Genomic DNA, 16,764 nt, shown 5'->3' with positions numbered 1-16,764 from the left:
ATCCAAGATGGAAACACCAGGAAGAGCCATTGGACCTGCCCTTTCTCAAGGCGTCTTCCAAGGCGGCGAAGCTCAAGGAAACATGGACGGCTGCTCCCACGCGTGGACAGACGGACACAGGACCTCGGCCCCGGCTCCAGGGCTGCTGGCACGGAGACACCCTGTCCCTGTCCCAGCCTTCCCCACCACGGCTGCCCCATCCATGTGTCACGATCTGCCCGCACACCCATCCATCCGCCTGTGCATCCCTCTGTCCGTCCACACATCCATCCATCCATCCACGTATCTGTATTTTTTTGCAACTCCGGATATCAGTAAGTGCCAAAACACCCCCTCTGCTACACCCACCATCTGAGCCAGGTGGGAGCCTGGTGGGAGCTGCAAACACCCTCCTTCCTTCCCTCCCTCCATCCCTGCCTCATCCCTCTCTCCGTGCATCCCTCCATCCCATTCCTCCATCCCTGCCTCATCCTTCCATTCCTCCTTCCCCGCCTCCTCTCTCCCTCCATCCCTGTCTCCATCCTTGACTCACCCCATCCCTCCTTCCCTGCCTCATCCTTCCATCCCATCCATCCCTTCCTCCCTGCCTCCCATCTCTCCTTTCCTCCCTTATCCCTCCATCCCTCCTTCCCTGCCTCATCCTTCCATCCCATCCATCCCATCCCTGCCTCATCCCTCTCTCCACACATCCCTCCATCCCATTCCTCCATCCCTGCCTCATCTCTCCCTCCTTCCCTGCCTCATCCCTCTCCCCACACATCCCTCCATCCCATTCATCCATGCCTCCTCTCTCCCTCCATCCTTCCGTCCCTACTTCCCTGCCTCATCCCTCCTTCTCTCCTTCCATCCCTCCATCTCCAAGGCTGACACACACACCAGTGACCACGTCGGAGCCACTCCTCGGATACTGGGGTGCCAGCCGAGAGCCCCCTCCCATTCCCAACACCTTCCCCTTCTTCACAGTCGCCCTTTGTCAGGCTCCGTCCGGGAAACGACCGATCCCCAACTCCAAAAAGTCTCCGATATCCAAACACTCACTTGGCGTCGAAGCGCGGCGGCAGCCGAACGTGACAATCGCCTTGAAATACGGCTGCATCCAGCCCTCCGGAATGGCGGGACCGCATTCCCTGTAAAAAAATTATTTATTAGGAACTTTTAGTTCTTAAGTGGCAGAGTGATTTAGTGCCGGCGGCTGCCGCCGGCCCTGGGAACGCCGGCTCGGGCGGCACGACTCGGGTCGCGGGGAAAAGCTGCCGGGGCGGCGGCGGGTGGCGTGGGGACGTAAAACTGTCACCGGGGACTTAAATCAGGGATTGCGGGGGTGTGGGGGGGGGAATGGGGGGGTGTTCCCTGGGATGGGGGTCCCTGGGGAGCTGGGAATGGGGTGGGGAGGGAATGGGAATGGGGGGAAATGGGTGGGGGGCAAATGGGGTTAATTGGAAGGGGATAAATGGGAGTGGGGGGAAATGGGGGTAAATGGGGAGCGAATGGGGGGGCAAGTGGAAGTGGGTGTAAATGGGTGGGGGAAAATGGGGTTAATTGGAAGGGGGGAGTGGGGGGAAATGGGGGGGCAAATAGGGAGTGAATGGGGGCAAATGGGGTTAACTGGAAGGGGGGAAATGGGAGTGGGGGGTAAATGGGGAGCACATTGGGGTAAATGGGAGGGCAGCAAATGGGGGGGCAAACGGGAGTGGGGGTAAATGGGGGGCAAATGGGAGGGGGAATTGGGGTGAGGGGGAACGGGAGTGGGGGGAATGAGTAGAAATGGGGTGGGGGGGAATGGGGGGCACGCAGGGCTGGGGTTTGGCAGGGGGGGTGGTCACGGTGGGGTACTGGGGGGGGCTGTGGGATGGGTGGGCAGCTCCTGGGGTGGGAGGTGCTGGTTGGGGGGGAGGGTGTAGTATGGGGGGGGGGTTCATACCCCGGGGGGGTTTGACCCCCCAGACTTTGCCCAGATGTGGGGCCATGTGGGGGTGCCCACCTTGGGACCCCCATCTCCCGTGGGGCACCATGGGTTGGGGGGGGGACACGACAGGTGGGTGGCCTCACTTCAGCGCACCACGGGAGATGCAGCCGGGTGGGTGCCCCCCAGCCCGGGGGGGGGCGTCCTGGGGGCACCGCAGCCTTTGCTGGCCCAGAAATGGGGAAAAAACACCAGAATCCCTGCAGAAACAGGCAAATTCCTGCCCCCCGCCCCCGCGCTGCAAATCCTCTTTCCAGCCTGTGGCTGCCCCTGAGGACCTGCCGCATGTGTCCCCCCCCCCCCCCCAAGACATCCATGTCCCCCCCGAGCCCCCGTGTCCCCCTCCAGGTCCCCATGTCCCCCCCACAAGCTCCCGTGTCCCCCCATGTCCCCCTCCAAGCCCCCATGGCCCCCGTGTCATCCCCCCCCCCCGCCCCCCCCAAGCCCCCATGTCCCCTCCGCCCCCGAAGTGCCAGGTCTCAGGGCAGGTAACGGCCTCTTACCGTAAAGATGCTGATTCATTAACGGCCAAATTAATTACATGTCGCCATTAGTCAGGGCCTGGCTGGTCTGTGCCAGGCTGGGACAGGCCCCTCGCTGGGGGGGACGACGACACCAGAAACTCAGTGCCTGCCAGGGGGATGGGGCCCCCCCGGGCCCTTTGGAGGATGGCAGGGACTTTGGGGGGTGCAGGATGGCGGGGGGGTTCTCCCTGCATCCCACTGGATGCAGCCCCCCCTCCTCCGCAATCTCCTCGGATACCTGGGTCCTCTTGTCAGCTTTAGGGGGGCATCGGGGGGTGTCTGGAGGGAGGCCAGGGAGCCCCCCCCAAAATGCCCTATGTGGGTTAACTCAGTCTTTGAGGATCAGGAGGGGTTATACCCCTACCCTGCACCCCCAAACCACCAGGGTGTACCCCCACCCTGCACCCCCGAATCCAGGTGTATGCCCCAACTGCACCCCCACATCTGGTTACACCCCCAAACTAAGGTGTACTCCCACCCCTGCACCCCCAAATCAGGGTGTACCCCCACCCTGCATGCCCAAATCCAGTCAACCCCCCCCACCCTGCACCCCCAAATCCAGGTGTATGCCCCACCCTACACCCCCACATCTGGTTACACCCCTAAACCAAGGTGTACTCCCCTCCTGCACCCCCAAGCTGGGGTGTACCCCCACCCCCAAATCTGGTTTTACCCCCGCCTGCACTCCCAAATCCAGGCATATCCCCCACCCTACACCCCCACATCTGCTTACACCCCCAAACCAAGGTGTACCCCCAGCTGCACCCCCAAATTCATGAGTGCCTTGGGGCCAGATGACCCACGGGGGATGTCACCCCAAGGACGAGGCAGAGGCCACGGCCCCGCAGGACACAGTGTTTATTGCCAGCAGGGGAAACTGAGGCACAGGGACAGGCGACAGACCACCCCAGGGACCCCTTCGCGCCCCGTGTCCCCACCCCCCGTCACCCCGGCCCGGGGGACGCACCCAGGTCTCAGTTTTCCGTGCCAAGAGTGAGCAGGGCCACTGATCCCTTGGGTTAAATAGCTTAAAAAAAACCCCCAAAACCCCAAAAAGGGAGATTTTAGGGGAAATAAAAGGGTGAACAGCCCCACAGCTTGGTGGGGATCAAGCCCGGGGCTCCCAGGTGCCTCACAGGGGAAACTGAGGCACGGGGCAGGGTCACAGCCGGCACCCCCCGTGGGATGCGGCACCTCACCTTTCCTGAGAGCCCATTTAGTGTTAAACTGGTTAAACTGGGGAGACTGGAGACTGCTGGCAGCAGAATTAGCCCTTGGGGTGGGGTCTGCCCCACGGCAAGGGGAAACTGAGGCATGAGACAGGGCGGGGGATGGATCTCTCCCCCATCCCTGCGCGATGGGACCCCGCTTTGCTCTCAGTGGGGAAACTGAGGCGCAGACCCATCCTCTTCCTCAAAATGAGACCCCGAGGTTGGTCTTGTGGGGGGGAAACTGAGGCAGGGATCCATCCTCCACCTCCTGAAGGTCCCCCAAACCAGCTTCCAACTGGGGAAACTGAGGCACGGACCCATTACCCGCTCCCCCCCAAACCCCAGCCTTGCCCTCCACAGGAGAAACTGAGGCACAGATCCACCTCCCCCCCTCCAAAACCCTCCGCCTCACCTCCCCGCCGCCGTGCCTCCCTTCTCCTCCAACAACTCCAGCACTCCCAGTTCTCCCAGTCGTGCCTTGGCTAGCTCCTCCCACCCCCGGTTGGCACGGGGATTTCGGGGCGAGGGATGGGGTAACCCCTCGACGCGAACGGTCAGGCCGGCGGCTGCCAAAGCGCGCCGTGCCCGCCGCTCGGCGTAACGCCCCACGCCCACCACCAGCCCCACGCCCAGCAGCCCCACGGTTCGCGTCAGCGCCCGGTCGCAAAGCCCCATCAACAGGTCACGTTGGGCGGGGGGCAGCTCGGTGGGGGGCAAGTTCCGACCGCTGGAAGCGAGGAAGAGGAGGGGACAGTGGTTGTAGACGAAGCAGTGACGGAAGAAGAGGTGGGGGTCGGGGCAGAGGGTCCGTACCAGCCCCCAAAAGCGGGCGCCGCTCACCTCTGCCCGTCGACAGGTCAGGCCCAGCACCGGGCGCTTGGGGTGCTCCGAGGGCGGCTTCTTCACCCCCCCGACGACCCGCAGCCACTCCCGCACGTGCCAGACTTCTCCGAAGGGAACCTGTGAGATGGGGAGGGAGGTCAGGGGGAAGCTTGTGATCACCCCCCCCTCTCCAGGTGCGGTTACCCCTCCCCGGGAGTTGGAAGGGGGAGCTTGGGGGGGTGCCGTGGGGAATGGCCACCCCAAAACAGCCCTGGAGTTGAGCCAGCTGCCTCCGTGCCTCAGTTTCCCTCACGTGGGGCGGCGTAGGGATGGATGAGGACAGCGCTTGGCATCCCCTGGGCACCCCACGAGCACCCCCGTGCCTCAGCTTCCCCCCCCTTTTTGGCTCTGCGGGGACATACGGGGTGCACACACACACACACCCTGTCCCCTGGGCACAGCCACCCTACAAACACCCCTGGCCCAGTCCCAGCCTTGCCCGTGCCTCAGTTTCCCTCCCCGCCGGGGTCCCCCCGGGTGCCGCACCCCGGTCTGGGCCATGCCGAAGGGGCCGGGGTTCATGCCGAGGAAGAGGACGCGTTTGGGGGTGCGGCAGTAGCGGCGCACGAAGTCGCAGTGGGGCTCCCAGGCGTAGTCGAGGGGGTGGTAGACGTGGCTGACGGGCTCCCCGAAGGGCGGCAGCGCCTGCAGCAGCGCGCTGTGCTCCCGCTCCAGCCGCAGGAACCGCCCCGCCAGGTCGTCGTCGTTGTCATCCTCCTCCTCTTCTGCCACCGGCACCGTCCTGGTCACCGGCTCTGTCGCCGTCCCCACAGTCTCAGCCGCGCTCTCCTCCATGCTGCCATCGCCTGGTGCCTGCGGAGGGGAGATGGGTGACGGGACAGCCCCGGCGGGTAACAGGGCAGCCCTTCGAGGGAGGCACCATGCCCGGGGTGGAGGTGAGGGGGCGGCCTGTGCCCCCTCCGGCTTTGAAACGGGGAAGGAAGAGCCCCAGCACCCCCCCCACCCTATCCCCTGCAATCCCAGGGCCCCCAGCTACCCCACAGAGCAGCCCTGCACCCCCCAGGGCCCCCCAAGGTGCTCCCTTACCCCAGCCCTGTGCCCCCAGGGCCCCCAACTGCCCTAGAGAGCAACCCTGCCCCCCCCCCGAGCCCCCCAATGGCCCCCTCAGGGCCCCCTAACTGCCCCTCAGCCGCAGCCCTGTGCCCCCAAGGTCCCCTAACTGCCCCCCTAACCCTGTCCTGCCCCCCCCAAACCCTTAACTGCCCCACAGCACAGTCCTGCCCCTCAGGACCCCCCAACTGCCCCCCCCTCCCCCAAGCCCCACCCCAGGACTGCCGCCCCCAGGGGCCCCTCCCTGCCCTCCAAGCCCGGCCTCGGCCCTGTCCCCTCCCCACCATCACTCCCCTCCTCCCACAGGTCTCCCAAGTCCCCTAACGACGTCACGCGACGTCATATAAACGTCACCCCCCCCCCCCCCCCCCCCGAGGCCTACCTGTGTGCGCCGCACCGAGGCCCACCGGCCGCGCTGCCGGCCCGCCCCGCCCTTTGACCCCTAACCCGGCCCCGGCCCCGCCCCTCCGACCCCGCGCGCAGCGCCTGCCGGGAGCTGGAGTCCGACGGGCCACGCCCCCCCTCCGCCGCCTTCCCGGCGTGCCCCGCGCGGGGGGGGAAGGGGCGGGGCCGGGCCCTTTGTCTGCGCGGGGCCGCACTGCATCACGGGGCGGCGCGCGGAGTTTCCCATCGTGCCTTGCGGCGAGATTTCCTCCCCGCCCCTCACGACGGGGCCGTGAACACGCGTGGGCAACATGGCGGGGGACACGGACACGGGTGGGACGTGGGGGTCGTGACCCCACAGGGCCGAGGTGCGCGGCCAGGGAGGTGAAGGGGCGTGGTCTTATCAAGCCACGCCCCCTTCTGGCTCCGCCCCTCCCCAGTGGGGGGGCGGTGCCGCGCCGGCTTCGGCGGCACAAGCGCGACCCCTGGCGGGGACGGCCGGCGCCGCGCCGGGGGTGGGTTGGTATCGCCCGGGGCGGGGGGGGGGAAGCGGGTGTCCGGGACCCCCCGCGTCGTGTCCCCGGGGTGTCTCCTACCCCGCCCTCCCCCCGCCGCCGCCACCTCCAGGCTCCCGGTCACCGACCGATGGGGGCTGTGTGTGTGTGTCCCCGTCCCACCCCCGGTGTCCCGTCCCCCCCCCCCCCCCCCATTCCCGGTGTCCCGGCTCGGCCCCCCCCCCGCCGCTGTCCGGGCTGCAGCGCCGCCTCGCGCCCACCAGGTGGCGCCAGAGCCACAGCCGAGGAGGGGGCGGGGCCAAGCTGCCCCGCCCCGTTTCTTGGGGCGGGGGGGGGAGGCGGCACTCCTGGGTCCTCCTGAATTTGGGAGTCCCAGCCCGAGCCAGTACTGGGGGTGAACTGGATCATACTGGAGGGGAGGTCCCCAGTCATCCCCCCCCCAGACAAAGCAGCGGCTCCTGAAAAGTGACCGTTTATTGGAAGCAAATACGAGGGGGGGGGGACACACATGACGGGGGGGGTGGGACGGGACACAGGGACACCCTGGGGGGGTGGCCCCGGCTAAAAACACCAATCTTAGAAAAAACAGCAAAAAACCAGGGCTGAGCCCCCCCAAACCTGCCCCACCCCCTTGTCTGGGGGGGGGGGAGGGCATGCGGAGGGGGGGCACCCCCTACCCTTCAGACACCCCCAAAGAGGAGGGCAGCGGGGGGGGGAGGAGAGGAAGCATTGCATCCACCCCCCCCCCTCCTAAGGGCATGACTGTCCCCTCCCCTGTCCCCAGGGGGGCTGTGGGGAGGGGCAAGGTGATCCCTGGGGACATGGAGGGGGGGGGGACGACAACACACGAGATGATGGGGGGGGGGGGGCTATGTACAGGGGCGGGGGGGGGTGTGGGGGGGCCGCCTTAGCTCCTGGGTGTCTCGCGCTCTTTGCTGTCCGTGTCCTCGGGGTAGGCGTGCCAGGTCAGCCGCTCCTCGTAGAAGGCGATGACGATTTGGGGACACTTGAGGTTCGCCTCTTTCGCCAGCACCAGGTCGGCCTCGTCTGTGTCCTTCCTGGGGGTGTGGGGACACCCAAAAAACAAAAAAAAGGGGGGGGTCGGGGGGGTACAGAAGGTGGCGGTCACCCCCCCCCCATCCCGTCCCAGGGACACGCGGGGTGGCCTCACCACTTCATCAGGAACATGAGGTCCCCGCAGGAGTCGGTGGCACCGATGATCTTCTCGGGCTCCAGCCCCCGCTCGAAGCCCCGGGCGATGTCGTTGCTCTGCAGATTTGGGGGGAAAAAAAGGGTTTTTTTGGTGGGGGGGGGATGTGGTGGTGTGGGTACGCTTGGTGTGGTGGTGGGGGGACACAGCCCTGGTTTGTGGCAGTTGGGAGGTCACAGGGTTGGGGACATCCTCTCCGTGCTGGCACCAGTGGGTGGTGCTGGCCCTTCGTGGTGGCACTGGGTGCCCGTCCCCACCATGGTGGCACTGGGCACCCATCCCCATCCCTGGGTGTCCGTCCCAACTGTGGTGACACTGGGTCCCTGTCCCCATGGCTGTGTGACTGTCCCCATTGTGAGGAGATGGCAGATGACTGTGCCCATCCCTGGGTGCTTGTCCCCATCATGGAGACACCGGGTGCCTGTCCCCACCCCTGGGTGCCCGTCCCCATCACGGGGATGCTGGGTGCCTGTCCCCATCATGGGGACATTGGGTGACTGTCCCTATCCCTGGGTTCCCGTCCCCATCACAGAGACTTTGGGTTCCTGTCCCCATGGTGGGGATGCCAGGTACCCATCCCATCCCTGGGTGCCTGTCCAGATCATGGGGACATGCGGTGACTGTCCCTATTCCTGGATTCCTGTCCCCATGGTGGGGATGGCAGGTGCTTGTCTCCAGCTGGGTGCCTGTCCCCATCCCTGGGTGCCCATCCCCATCCCTGGGTGCCCATCCCCATCCTGGGGCCCATCCCATCCCTGGGTGCCTGTCCCCATCATGGGGATGTTGGGTGACTGTCCCTATTCCTGGGTTCCTGTCCCCATGGCGGGGATGTGGGGTGCCTGTCCCCATCCCTGGATTCCTGTCCCCATCCCTGGGTGCCCATCCCCATTCTGGGGTGCCTGTCCACATCTCTGGCTGCCCAACCCATGGCTGGGTGCCTGTCCCCATCACGGGGATGTTGGGTTCCTGTCCCCATGGTAGGGATGGCACATGCTTGTCTCCAGCTGGGTGCCCGTCCCTATCCCTGGGTGCCCGTCCCCATGGCAGAAGAAATTCAATTAAGTGTGTTCTTTTCTCAATAGTCCCGCTCAGCGCCAGCGGCCGAAGGAGCCGACTGATGCCCAAGGCAGCAGGAGCCGACCCAATCTCGACTCGCTGATAAAACCAGCGCTGCAAACACAAAACTGGCCGAATCTGGCAGATGGGAGTGGGACGAGGAGATAAGGACCAAGGAAACAATTCCAAGAGAGTGAGGTCACTTTGGAAGGCGGCCAGCACAGCAACAGTGAAAACAAGTAAGAAATCAAGAGACCGCTGTCCAGAATTAAGGGATTGGACTTGGGGATCAGGTGATGGAGTAATTGGGGGGGCACAGTCTGGGGTAGGGGTCCCTCTCTGGAGGCAGCCAGCTTGAGCTGGCACCTGAGAACTAATCGAAGAGGAACTGGAAACCTTCTCTCCGACCTTGCATTAACCAGCAGGATCCCAGGGTCGGACCCTGTTACGGTGGCCAGCGTGCGTAATCCGTTAACAATGGCTGGGTGGCCGTCCCCATGGGGGGGACGTTGGGTGCCTGTCCCCATCCCTGGGTGCCTGTCCCCATCCCAGGGATGCTGGGTGTTCATCCCCATGGCTGGGTGCCCAAACCCGTCACGGGGACACTGGGTGCCTGTCCCCATCCCTGGGTGCCCATCCCTGTGGTGGGGGTGGCAGGGTCCCGTCCCCATCCCTGGGTGCCCATCCCCATGGCGGGAGCCCCCCCCTCACCTCCCTCTTCTTCTTGGCCTTGACGTCCTCCCCGCCGGCGGGCAGCCCTCCTTTCCTCTTGGCGCTCTCCACCTTCTCCCGTGGTTTGTTCCCGTCACCCTCCTTCATCTTCTTATACTTTCTCATAAACTCCGAGATCAACTCCGGGCAATCCAGGTTCTTCTCCGGCTCCCAAGTATTGTGTTCCCTGTCACCAAATGACCGTCACCATCATCGTCATCGTCACCGTCCCCCGTCCCCGGCGGTACTTACTCGGAGAAGCCTTTCCACTTGAGCAGGTACTCGGCCTGGCCCTTCACCACGCGCCGGTCCAGCACCTTCTCCACCACATACTCCTCCTCGTCTCCCGAGGACGAGCTGTCGGCTGGCCGCTTGCTCCTCTTGCCCATAGCGCAGCGCCCACGGATCCTGGGGGGGGGACGATGGACGGACACGGGGACAGGGGGGGTTATCGGGGACCTTCCTGCCACCCATCGCCCCCCCAAATCCGTAAGAAGAGGAGCCGGCGCCTCGCAATGCAATTTGGGTTAAAACCCCTAAAAATGGTGGGGATTTAGGAACAGGGAAGTGTAATTTGGATTAAACCCCCTAAAAAACAGCGGGGATTTAGGCACAGGGAAATGCTTTGGTGGAAAAGCCCGTTTTTCCACCAATTTATAACACGGCGATAAAAATCTCACCCTTTCTTTAAAAGCAAATTAAAAAGGGGTGAAGGGGGGAAAAAAAGAGGGGAAGCCCCCTGCTCCCCCTGATCGTTTTGGGGCAAGTTTGCTGCATAACAGCAAAGTCCCACAAGTTAAAAGCCCAGGGGTTTTAAAAAACCCAGGTTTTAAGGCACGCAGCCAAAATGTGGGGGTTTTTTTCCAAGTCTTGCGTTTAACGGCTTTTTTTAAAATTCAGCCCTAAAAAAAACCCCCGATGGAGCCAAGAAATTCCTCACTGTCCCCGTGCCCTGGGTGGCATTTCCTGAGGGGGCCAGGCAGCGAAGGCCCAAACCAGTGTGATATACCGGCGGTGGGTTTGGGTGTAAAAAGGGAGGTTTTGGGTGTAAAAGGCATGGATTTGGGAGTAAAAGTAGCAGTTTTGGGGCGTAAAAAGGGCTCGTTTTGGTGTAAAAGGGATGGGAAGGGAGGCCCGGGGCATCCCATCCCTAAAGCTGCGTGCGGGAGTCCTGGCGAAACAAAGGAAAAGCACCGTTTTGAGGCAAAAAGCGCCAGTTTCGAGGCAAAAAGAGCTGTTTTGAGGCAAAAAGCGCCGGTTTGAGGGAGAAAGGGCCGGTTTGGTCCGGACTGGCTTGTCCCAGCTTCTCCCGGCCCGGGCTGCGGGGTCCAGGCCGGTGCCGGGGGCGGCGGAGGCCCGGCCCGGTCCCGGTGCTCGGCGCTGCACAGGATGAGCGGGCCGCGGGGGCGGGGCGAACAGCGCGCCACCTCTCCCCATTGGCCGGCGGCTCCGCCACGTCCCGCCTCGCATTGGCCGAGCGCGCCGCCGCTCGGCACCGCCCCGCCCCGCCCCCCTCCCACCGCCGTTGGCCCAGCCGGCCGTCACTCCCCGCGCCGTCCCGCCCTCCCGCCGCCGCCATTGGCCGAACGGGCCACCGCTTCCCTCGCCACCCCCATTGGCCGGCGAGCCTGCCCATCCCGCCACCGGGGCCCGCCCCCGCCCTGCCCGCCCCCCCATTCATCCACCTCCCGCCCGCCGCTACCTGGGCGGGGAGCGGCTCCGGCGCGGGCCCGTCCGCCGCGGTCTGCCCGCTCCTCCGAGCCGCCGCCGCCGCTCCGCGCTCCACCCGCCAAAACCGCCCGCAGCGCGCAGGCGCCGGCGGCCGAGCTCCGCGCATGCGTCCGGCAGCCCCCCTCGCCCCCCCTCCATCCCCTCCCCGCGTTGCGCATGCGCCGAGCCAGGTCTACCTTAGCCACCGGCGGGCGGGCGGCCCCCTCCCCGCCGCCGCCGCCGGGACTCGCCGCCGCGGCACCGCCGCGTCCTGCTGCCGCCGCTCCGCCGCGCCGCAGCTCGCCGACCTCCGCCGGGCCCGCCGCCGGGCAGTGCTGAGCGACGGTCACGCCCGCCAATGGGAACGGCAGCGCTGCGGCGCTGGCCAATGAGAGGGGGGGCGTGAGGCGGGACCGCCGGAGAGGAAGCCAATCGGAGGAGCGCCGGGGAGTCGCCCGGCTGGAGCGGGAAAAGCGGCGCAGGGCGGGGCCGCGGCTGCCTGGCCCAATCTGTGAGGCGCGGAGGCGGGAGGTCCCCGGCAGCGGCCAATCGGAGGCGGCAGCGCGGGCGGAGCGGCTAGTCGCCGCCAATGAGACCGCGTCGCTGTGTCCCGCCGCCCAATGGGAGGCGGTGCGGGGGCGCGGCGCGGGCGGCACCGCCCAATGGGAGCGGCCGGGGGGCGGGCGGACGGCGGGGGCGGCGGAGTGAGGCGGCGGCGCTCGCGTCGCTCGGCCCCTTTCTGTGTCGGCGCCTCGCAGAGGGAGCATCGCGCGCTGAGCCGCCCGCCGACCAGCCCGCCCAGCCCCGCGCCGCCGCCATGGCCAAATCCGAGGTAAGCGCCCCGCCGCCCCCCCCCAGCCCCTCCCCGCCTCACCGCCGGCCTCCCCCGGCCCGCCGCGGCCTCCCCGCCCCCGCCGCCCCGCTCGCCGCCGCGCGGGCCGCGCCGTACTGCGCCTGCGCGCGTCGCCCGCCCGCCACTTTCTGCGCAGGCGCCGGCCGCCCGCTGCGCGCCGGGGGGCCCCCGCGGCGCATGCGCAGCCCCCGCGCGCGCCCGCTCTCGCTCGCTCTCCCCCCCCCCCCCCTCCCCTCACCCGCCGCGGCTCCCCGCGCGCGGGGCCACGTGCGCGCCTTTGTGCTCGGGTGGGCGATGGCGGCCGCGCCGCTTCCGCGCATGCGCAGGGCGTAGGGCGGGCCGGGGCCGGGGTGGGGGGGGGGGCGGCGGGATGGAGACCGGGTCCCGATGGAGATCTCGGTCACCCCATGGATGGGGGCTGAGGGGGGGGGGCTCAGAGGCCTGGGCAGCCCCATAGATGAGGGCTGGGAGGGCCTAGGGGCCTGGGTGGCCCCTAACGTGTGGGGGGGGGGGGGGCTCAGGGGTCCTTTAGGCTCTGATTGACCGCAGAGATGGGGCCCAGGGGTCCCTTGGGAGGCTGGATAGCCCCACAGATGGGAGCTGGGAGGGTTTAGGGCCTCCTTGAGGCCTGGGCAGCCCCACGGATTAAAGCTGGGGGAGCTCAGGGGTCCTTTAGGTCCTGGTTGACCGCAGAGATGGGGCCCAAGGGTCCCTTGGGGGGCTGGATAGCCCCATAGATGGGAGCTGGGAGGGTTTAGGGCCTCCTTGAGGCCTGGGCAGCCCCACGGATTAAGGCTGGGGGGGCCTCAGGGGCCTGTACTGATTCACAGATGGGCGCGGGGGGGGGGGTGGGCTCAGGGTCCCTTTGAGGCCTGGATGGCCCCACAGATTGGTGTTGGGGGTCTCAGGTCTCTTGAGGGAAACAGGTAGCTTCACAGGTTGGGGTTGGGGGCTCACAGGGCCTTCCCAGGGCTTGGTCAGCCCTGTAAATGAAGGCTGGGGTCCCCAGGATCTCCCCAGGGTCTGTGCAGCCCCACAGGTTGGCACTGGGGGTCTCAGGGGGCCTGGGCAACCTGTAGATAGGAGTTGGGGGTGGCAGGGTCTCCCTAGGGCTGAGGACAGCGCTGGAGGGGGGTGGGGGGGCACAGGCAGGGGGGCTGGGTATGAAAGGGCCCCCCTGGGGCTGGAGGAGTGCAAGGAGACCCCACAGAGAGGGTTTGGGGGTAATGGGGCCTTTTTGGGGCTGAAGCTAGATATGATGGAGTGCATCAGTTCAGTGAGGGGAGGCGGGGGGGACAGGGCCTCCCTGGAGTTGTGGGGGTGCGAGGCAGTCCCGGGGGGGGGAATTTTGGGATGACAGGGCCTCCCTGGAGCAGGGAGAATGCAAGGGGATCCCATGTAGGAGGTTTGGGGGTGGCAGAGCATCTCTATAGCTGGGGAGCAGGGGTGTCCAGCCCCCCTCACCCTCATGTCACTGCCTCCCCATAGTCTCCGAAGGAGCCCGAGCAGCTCCGCAAGCTCTTCATCGGCGGCCTCAGCTTCGAAACCACAGACGAGAGCCTCCGCAGCCACTTTGAGCAATGGGGCACCCTGACCGACTGTGTGGTAAGACCCTCCAACCCCCCACTGTGGGTCCCGCCTCCTCCCTGGCCTTCTCTCTGCCCCCAGCACCTCTGTGGGGGGGTGGGTGACAAGCGTCAGCCCTCGGTGACCCACAGTGACAGCGTTCGAGGTGTAACAGGGTGGGTAGTGAGGAGACCAGCTGCGAAGGCAGGAGCAAGAGGTGGAGGAGCTGAAGGAAAGGAGCCACGTCCCCAGGGAGGGGGGCTGCTGCTGTTTGGGGGGGCTCCACACCGCGGCCTGATGTGTGTCTGTCCTTCCAGGTGATGAGGGACCCAAACACCAAACGTTCACGAGGTTTCGGCTTCGTCACATACTCCTCGGTGGAAGAGGTCGATGCCGCCATGAACGCCCGGCCACACAAAGTGGACGGCAGAGTCGTTGAACCAAAGAGGGCCGTATCCAGAGAGGTAAGGAGGAGCCCTGACCGTCCCCGAGAGGTCGGGGAGGGGCTCAGACCCCGCTGGATGGGGCTGGCAGAGCCCAGGGCCGGTTTGGGTGGAGATGGGGGGCTCCCCCGACTCCAAACCCATGCCACCGTATTCCCGCAGGACTCCCAGCGGCCCGGAGCCCACCTCACAGTCAAGAAGATCTTTGTGGGCGGCATCAAGGAGGACACAGAGGAGCATCACTTGAGGGACTATTTTGGCCAATATGGCAAAATCGAAGTCATCGAGATCATGACGGACCGCGGCAGCGGCAAGAAGAGGGGCTTCGCCTTCGTCACCTTCGACGACCACGACTCCGTCGACAAGATAGTCAGTAAGTCTGGCCTGTGCCGAAAGGGAGGGGGACACCCGGCTTTGTGCCCCCCTCCCCTAAATCTTCCCCCCCCCCCTTCCTTCCCTGCAGTTCAGAAATACCACACTGTGAACGGGCACAACTGCGAGGTGAGGAAAGCCCTCTCGAAGCAGGAGATGGCCAGCGCCTCAGCCAGCCAGAGAGGTGAGCACACGGCTCGGCCCCCGGCTCCCCCCCTGCCCCGAGCTGCCGCTAGACCCCGCTGCCTGTGCTGTTCCTAAAGGCTGTCCCCCCCCCTCCGCCCCCTCTCCTAGGCCGCAGCGGTTCCGGGAATTTTGGCGGCGGCCGCGGAGGCGGATTCGGCGGTAACGACAACTTCAGTCGCGGCGGCAACTTCGGCGGCCGTGGTAAGTGGTTCGGCGGGACCCGTCCGGCTGCCAGCCGCAAGGGACGCCGCCGGCTCGAGACGCAGCTCAAAACCTAGCCCAAACGCCGCCGCCGCTCCGGCTGCCACCGCTCCGGCTCCCGGCCCCCCTCGGCCCGGCCAGAGCGCCGCTCCTCCTCCCTCCACGCCGGGATTTCGGCGCCCCCGAACTTTTCTCTCCGGCAGCTCTAAACCGCCCGGCCCCGCGTGGACGGATTGAACCACAACGGTTTGTTCTTTTCAGGTGGGTTTGGTGGCAGCCGCGGTGGCGGTTATGGCGGCGGCGGAGACGGCTATAATGGATTTGGCAATGACGGTAAGGCCAGAGCGGGATTTCTCCGACGGGCAGCGGCCAACGCGCCCAGCCGCTCGCCGAGGACGCCAGCCGGCCCCGTGGCCCGGCCCAGACAGCGGACGCAGCCCACCGCCCTGCCGAACCCGGAGCCCGGCCCCCACGCGCCCGCCGGGGCGGCCCTCGGAGCTCAGCGCCCTCCTTCCTCTCCCCCAGGTTACGGCGGCAGCGGCCCCGGCTATTCCGGCGGCAACCGGGGCTACGGCGGCAGCAGCACCTACGACGGCTATAATAACGGCGGGGGGGGCTTCGGCGGCGGCAGCGGAGGACGGCGTCCCGCCCGGGGACCCGCGCTTGCCGTGCGGAATGGCCTTTCCGAAGCGGGCACAGGTGAGACCCCTCCAGCCCCCTAAATCCCCTCTTGGCCGTGGGGTGCCTCCGGGCTCCCAGTTACCCCCTCCTCCAGGCCTCTGGGCTCCCCGTTAAACCCCGCTCTGACAGTGGGGTGCCTCCAGACTCCCAATTAAACACCCTCCCCGTGCCCCTGGATGCCTCCGGGCTCCCCATTAAACCACCCCAAGCCACGGGGTGCCTCTGGGCTCTTTGTTAGACACCCCCCTGGCCTTGGGGCTCTCTTAATTCCTCTTCTTGGCCGTGGGGGGTCTCCTGGCTCCCCATTAGACACCCCCCAGCCACGGGGAACGCCCAGGCTCCCCCTTAAATCACCCCAAGGCAATGGGGTGCCTCCAGGCTCCCTGTTAAATTCCACCCCCCGGCCATGGGGTGCCTCCAGGCTCCCCATTAAACCCTCCCCCAGTTCCTCGAGTGCCTCCAGGCCCCCAGTTAAACTCCCCTCTAGCTGTGGGGTGCTTCTGGGCTCCCCATTAACCCCCCCTCCGAATTCCTCTGGTGCCTCCAGGCTCCCCATTAACCCCCCCTCCAAATTCCTCTGGTGCCTCCAGGCTCCCCATTAACCTTCCCTTGCCTCTGGGCTCCCAGTTAAACACCCCTCTGGCCACCGGCTGCCTCCAGGCTCCCCATTAACCCCCCCACAAGCACCCAAGTGCTTCCAGGCTCCCTGTTAAACACCCCCCTGGCCTCTGGGCTCCCCATTAAGCACCCCCCCAGCCACGGGGTACCTCTGGGCTCCCCATTAAACGCCCCTGAGCGCCTCCCCCTTCCCCACACTGACCCTGTCTCCCTCTTTTTTTCTTCCCCCCTCCCCAGGCAGCAACTTTGGCGGCGGGGGGAACTACAACGACTTCGGCAGTTACAACAACCAGTCGTCCAATTTCGGCCCCATGAAGGGGGGCAACTTCGGGGGCAGGAGCTCGGGGCCGTACGGCGGCGGTGAGTCCCTGCCGGGGGGTGGGATTTGGATGCAGCCCCCAAATCTGCTGCTCCCCCAAACCCTAGAGTGTTTCTTTAACCTCCCCCCCTCCTCTCGCAGGCGGCTACGGCAGCTCGAGCGGGCGGCGGCAGCTACGGCGGCGGCAGGAGGTTTTAACACCCAGGTGAGCCCGTCCGCCGCGAAGCAGGCGAGCCATTCCAACAGCAGTTTATGAAATTAAAAGATAAATTAAAGAAAATAAAACCA

The 16,764-nt window shown here is 66.2% G+C and overlaps 3 protein-coding genes across 5 annotated transcripts; 1 reads left to right on the top strand and 2 right to left on the bottom strand.

Moving 5' to 3' along the window:
- Positions 1–3,328: 3,328 nt before the first annotated feature.
- On the bottom strand, positions 3,329–6,120 carry SMUG1 (single-strand-selective monofunctional uracil-DNA glycosylase 1). Its single transcript, XM_052809487.1, has 3 exons — positions 6,034–6,120; positions 5,067–5,393; positions 3,329–4,658 (listed from the first exon to the last, which is right to left on the bottom strand). Exons 2-3 carry the CDS (start codon positions 5,373–5,375, stop codon positions 4,107–4,109), a joined length of 861 nt encoding a protein of 286 aa, XP_052665447.1. The 5' UTR covers positions 5,376–5,393; positions 6,034–6,120; the 3' UTR covers positions 3,329–4,106.
- An 889-nt stretch (positions 6,121–7,009) lies between these two features.
- On the bottom strand, positions 7,010–12,004 carry CBX5 (chromobox 5). 3 transcript variants are annotated; one of them, XM_052809488.1, is made up of 5 exons: positions 11,435–11,557; positions 9,780–9,935; positions 9,528–9,714; positions 7,722–7,819; positions 7,010–7,608 (listed from the first exon to the last, which is right to left on the bottom strand). In XM_052809488.1, the coding sequence occupies exons 2-5, from the start codon at positions 9,914–9,916 to the stop codon at positions 7,458–7,460; spliced, it is 573 nt and encodes a 190-aa protein (XP_052665448.1). In that variant the 5' UTR covers positions 9,917–9,935; positions 11,435–11,557; the 3' UTR covers positions 7,010–7,457. The 3 variants fall into 3 exon arrangements, 2 of the variants coding, with proteins under 2 accessions (XP_052665448.1, XP_052665449.1); XM_052809489.1 differs by lacking the exon at positions 11,435–11,557 and adding an exon at positions 11,230–11,367; XR_008238471.1 differs by lacking the exon at positions 7,010–7,608 and having other exon boundaries at positions 7,721–7,819; positions 11,435–12,004.
- Positions 11,934–16,682, top strand: HNRNPA1 (heterogeneous nuclear ribonucleoprotein A1). The gene is given in 11 exon segments (XM_052809485.1): positions 11,934–12,069; positions 13,579–13,695; positions 13,974–14,120; positions 14,262–14,472; positions 14,563–14,655; positions 14,766–14,858; positions 15,120–15,191; positions 15,384–15,557; positions 16,395–16,517; positions 16,618–16,637; positions 16,639–16,682. Coding segments are annotated over 11 exon segments (1,101 nt in total). The 5' UTR covers positions 11,934–12,054; the 3' UTR covers positions 16,675–16,682.
- The last annotated feature ends 82 nt before the right edge of the window (positions 16,683–16,764 follow it).

The sequence above is a fragment of the Harpia harpyja genome, chromosome 15, assembly GCF_026419915.1.
Source record: "Harpia harpyja isolate bHarHar1 chromosome 15, bHarHar1 primary haplotype, whole genome shotgun sequence".
NCBI classification, from domain to species: domain Eukaryota; kingdom Metazoa; phylum Chordata; class Aves; order Accipitriformes; family Accipitridae; genus Harpia; species Harpia harpyja.
Note: the sequence above shows the minus strand (reverse complement) of the source record. Positions and strands in the feature narration are given on the sequence as shown.

Excerpts from the sequence above, each read along its gene's own strand:
- SMUG1 (XM_052809487.1), bottom strand. The coding sequence starts at position 5,375 with ATGGAGGAGAGCGCGGCTGAGACTGTGGGGACGGCGACAGAGCCGGTG. Across the intron at positions 4,659-5,066 it reads TCGGCATGGCCCAGACCGGG|GTTCCCTTCGGAGAAGTCTG; the intron begins GTGCGGCACCCG and ends CCCATCTCACAG.
- CBX5 (XM_052809488.1), bottom strand. The coding sequence starts at position 9,916 with ATGGGCAAGAGGAGCAAGCGGCCAGCCGACAGCTCGTCCTCGGGAGAC. Across the intron at positions 9,715-9,779 it reads AAGTGGAAAGGCTTCTCCGA|GGAACACAATACTTGGGAGC; the intron begins GTAAGTACCGCC and ends ATTTGGTGACAG. Across the intron at positions 7,609-7,721 it reads CTCATGTTCCTGATGAAGTG|GAAGGACACAGACGAGGCCG; the intron begins GTGAGGCCACCC and ends CCACACCCCCAG.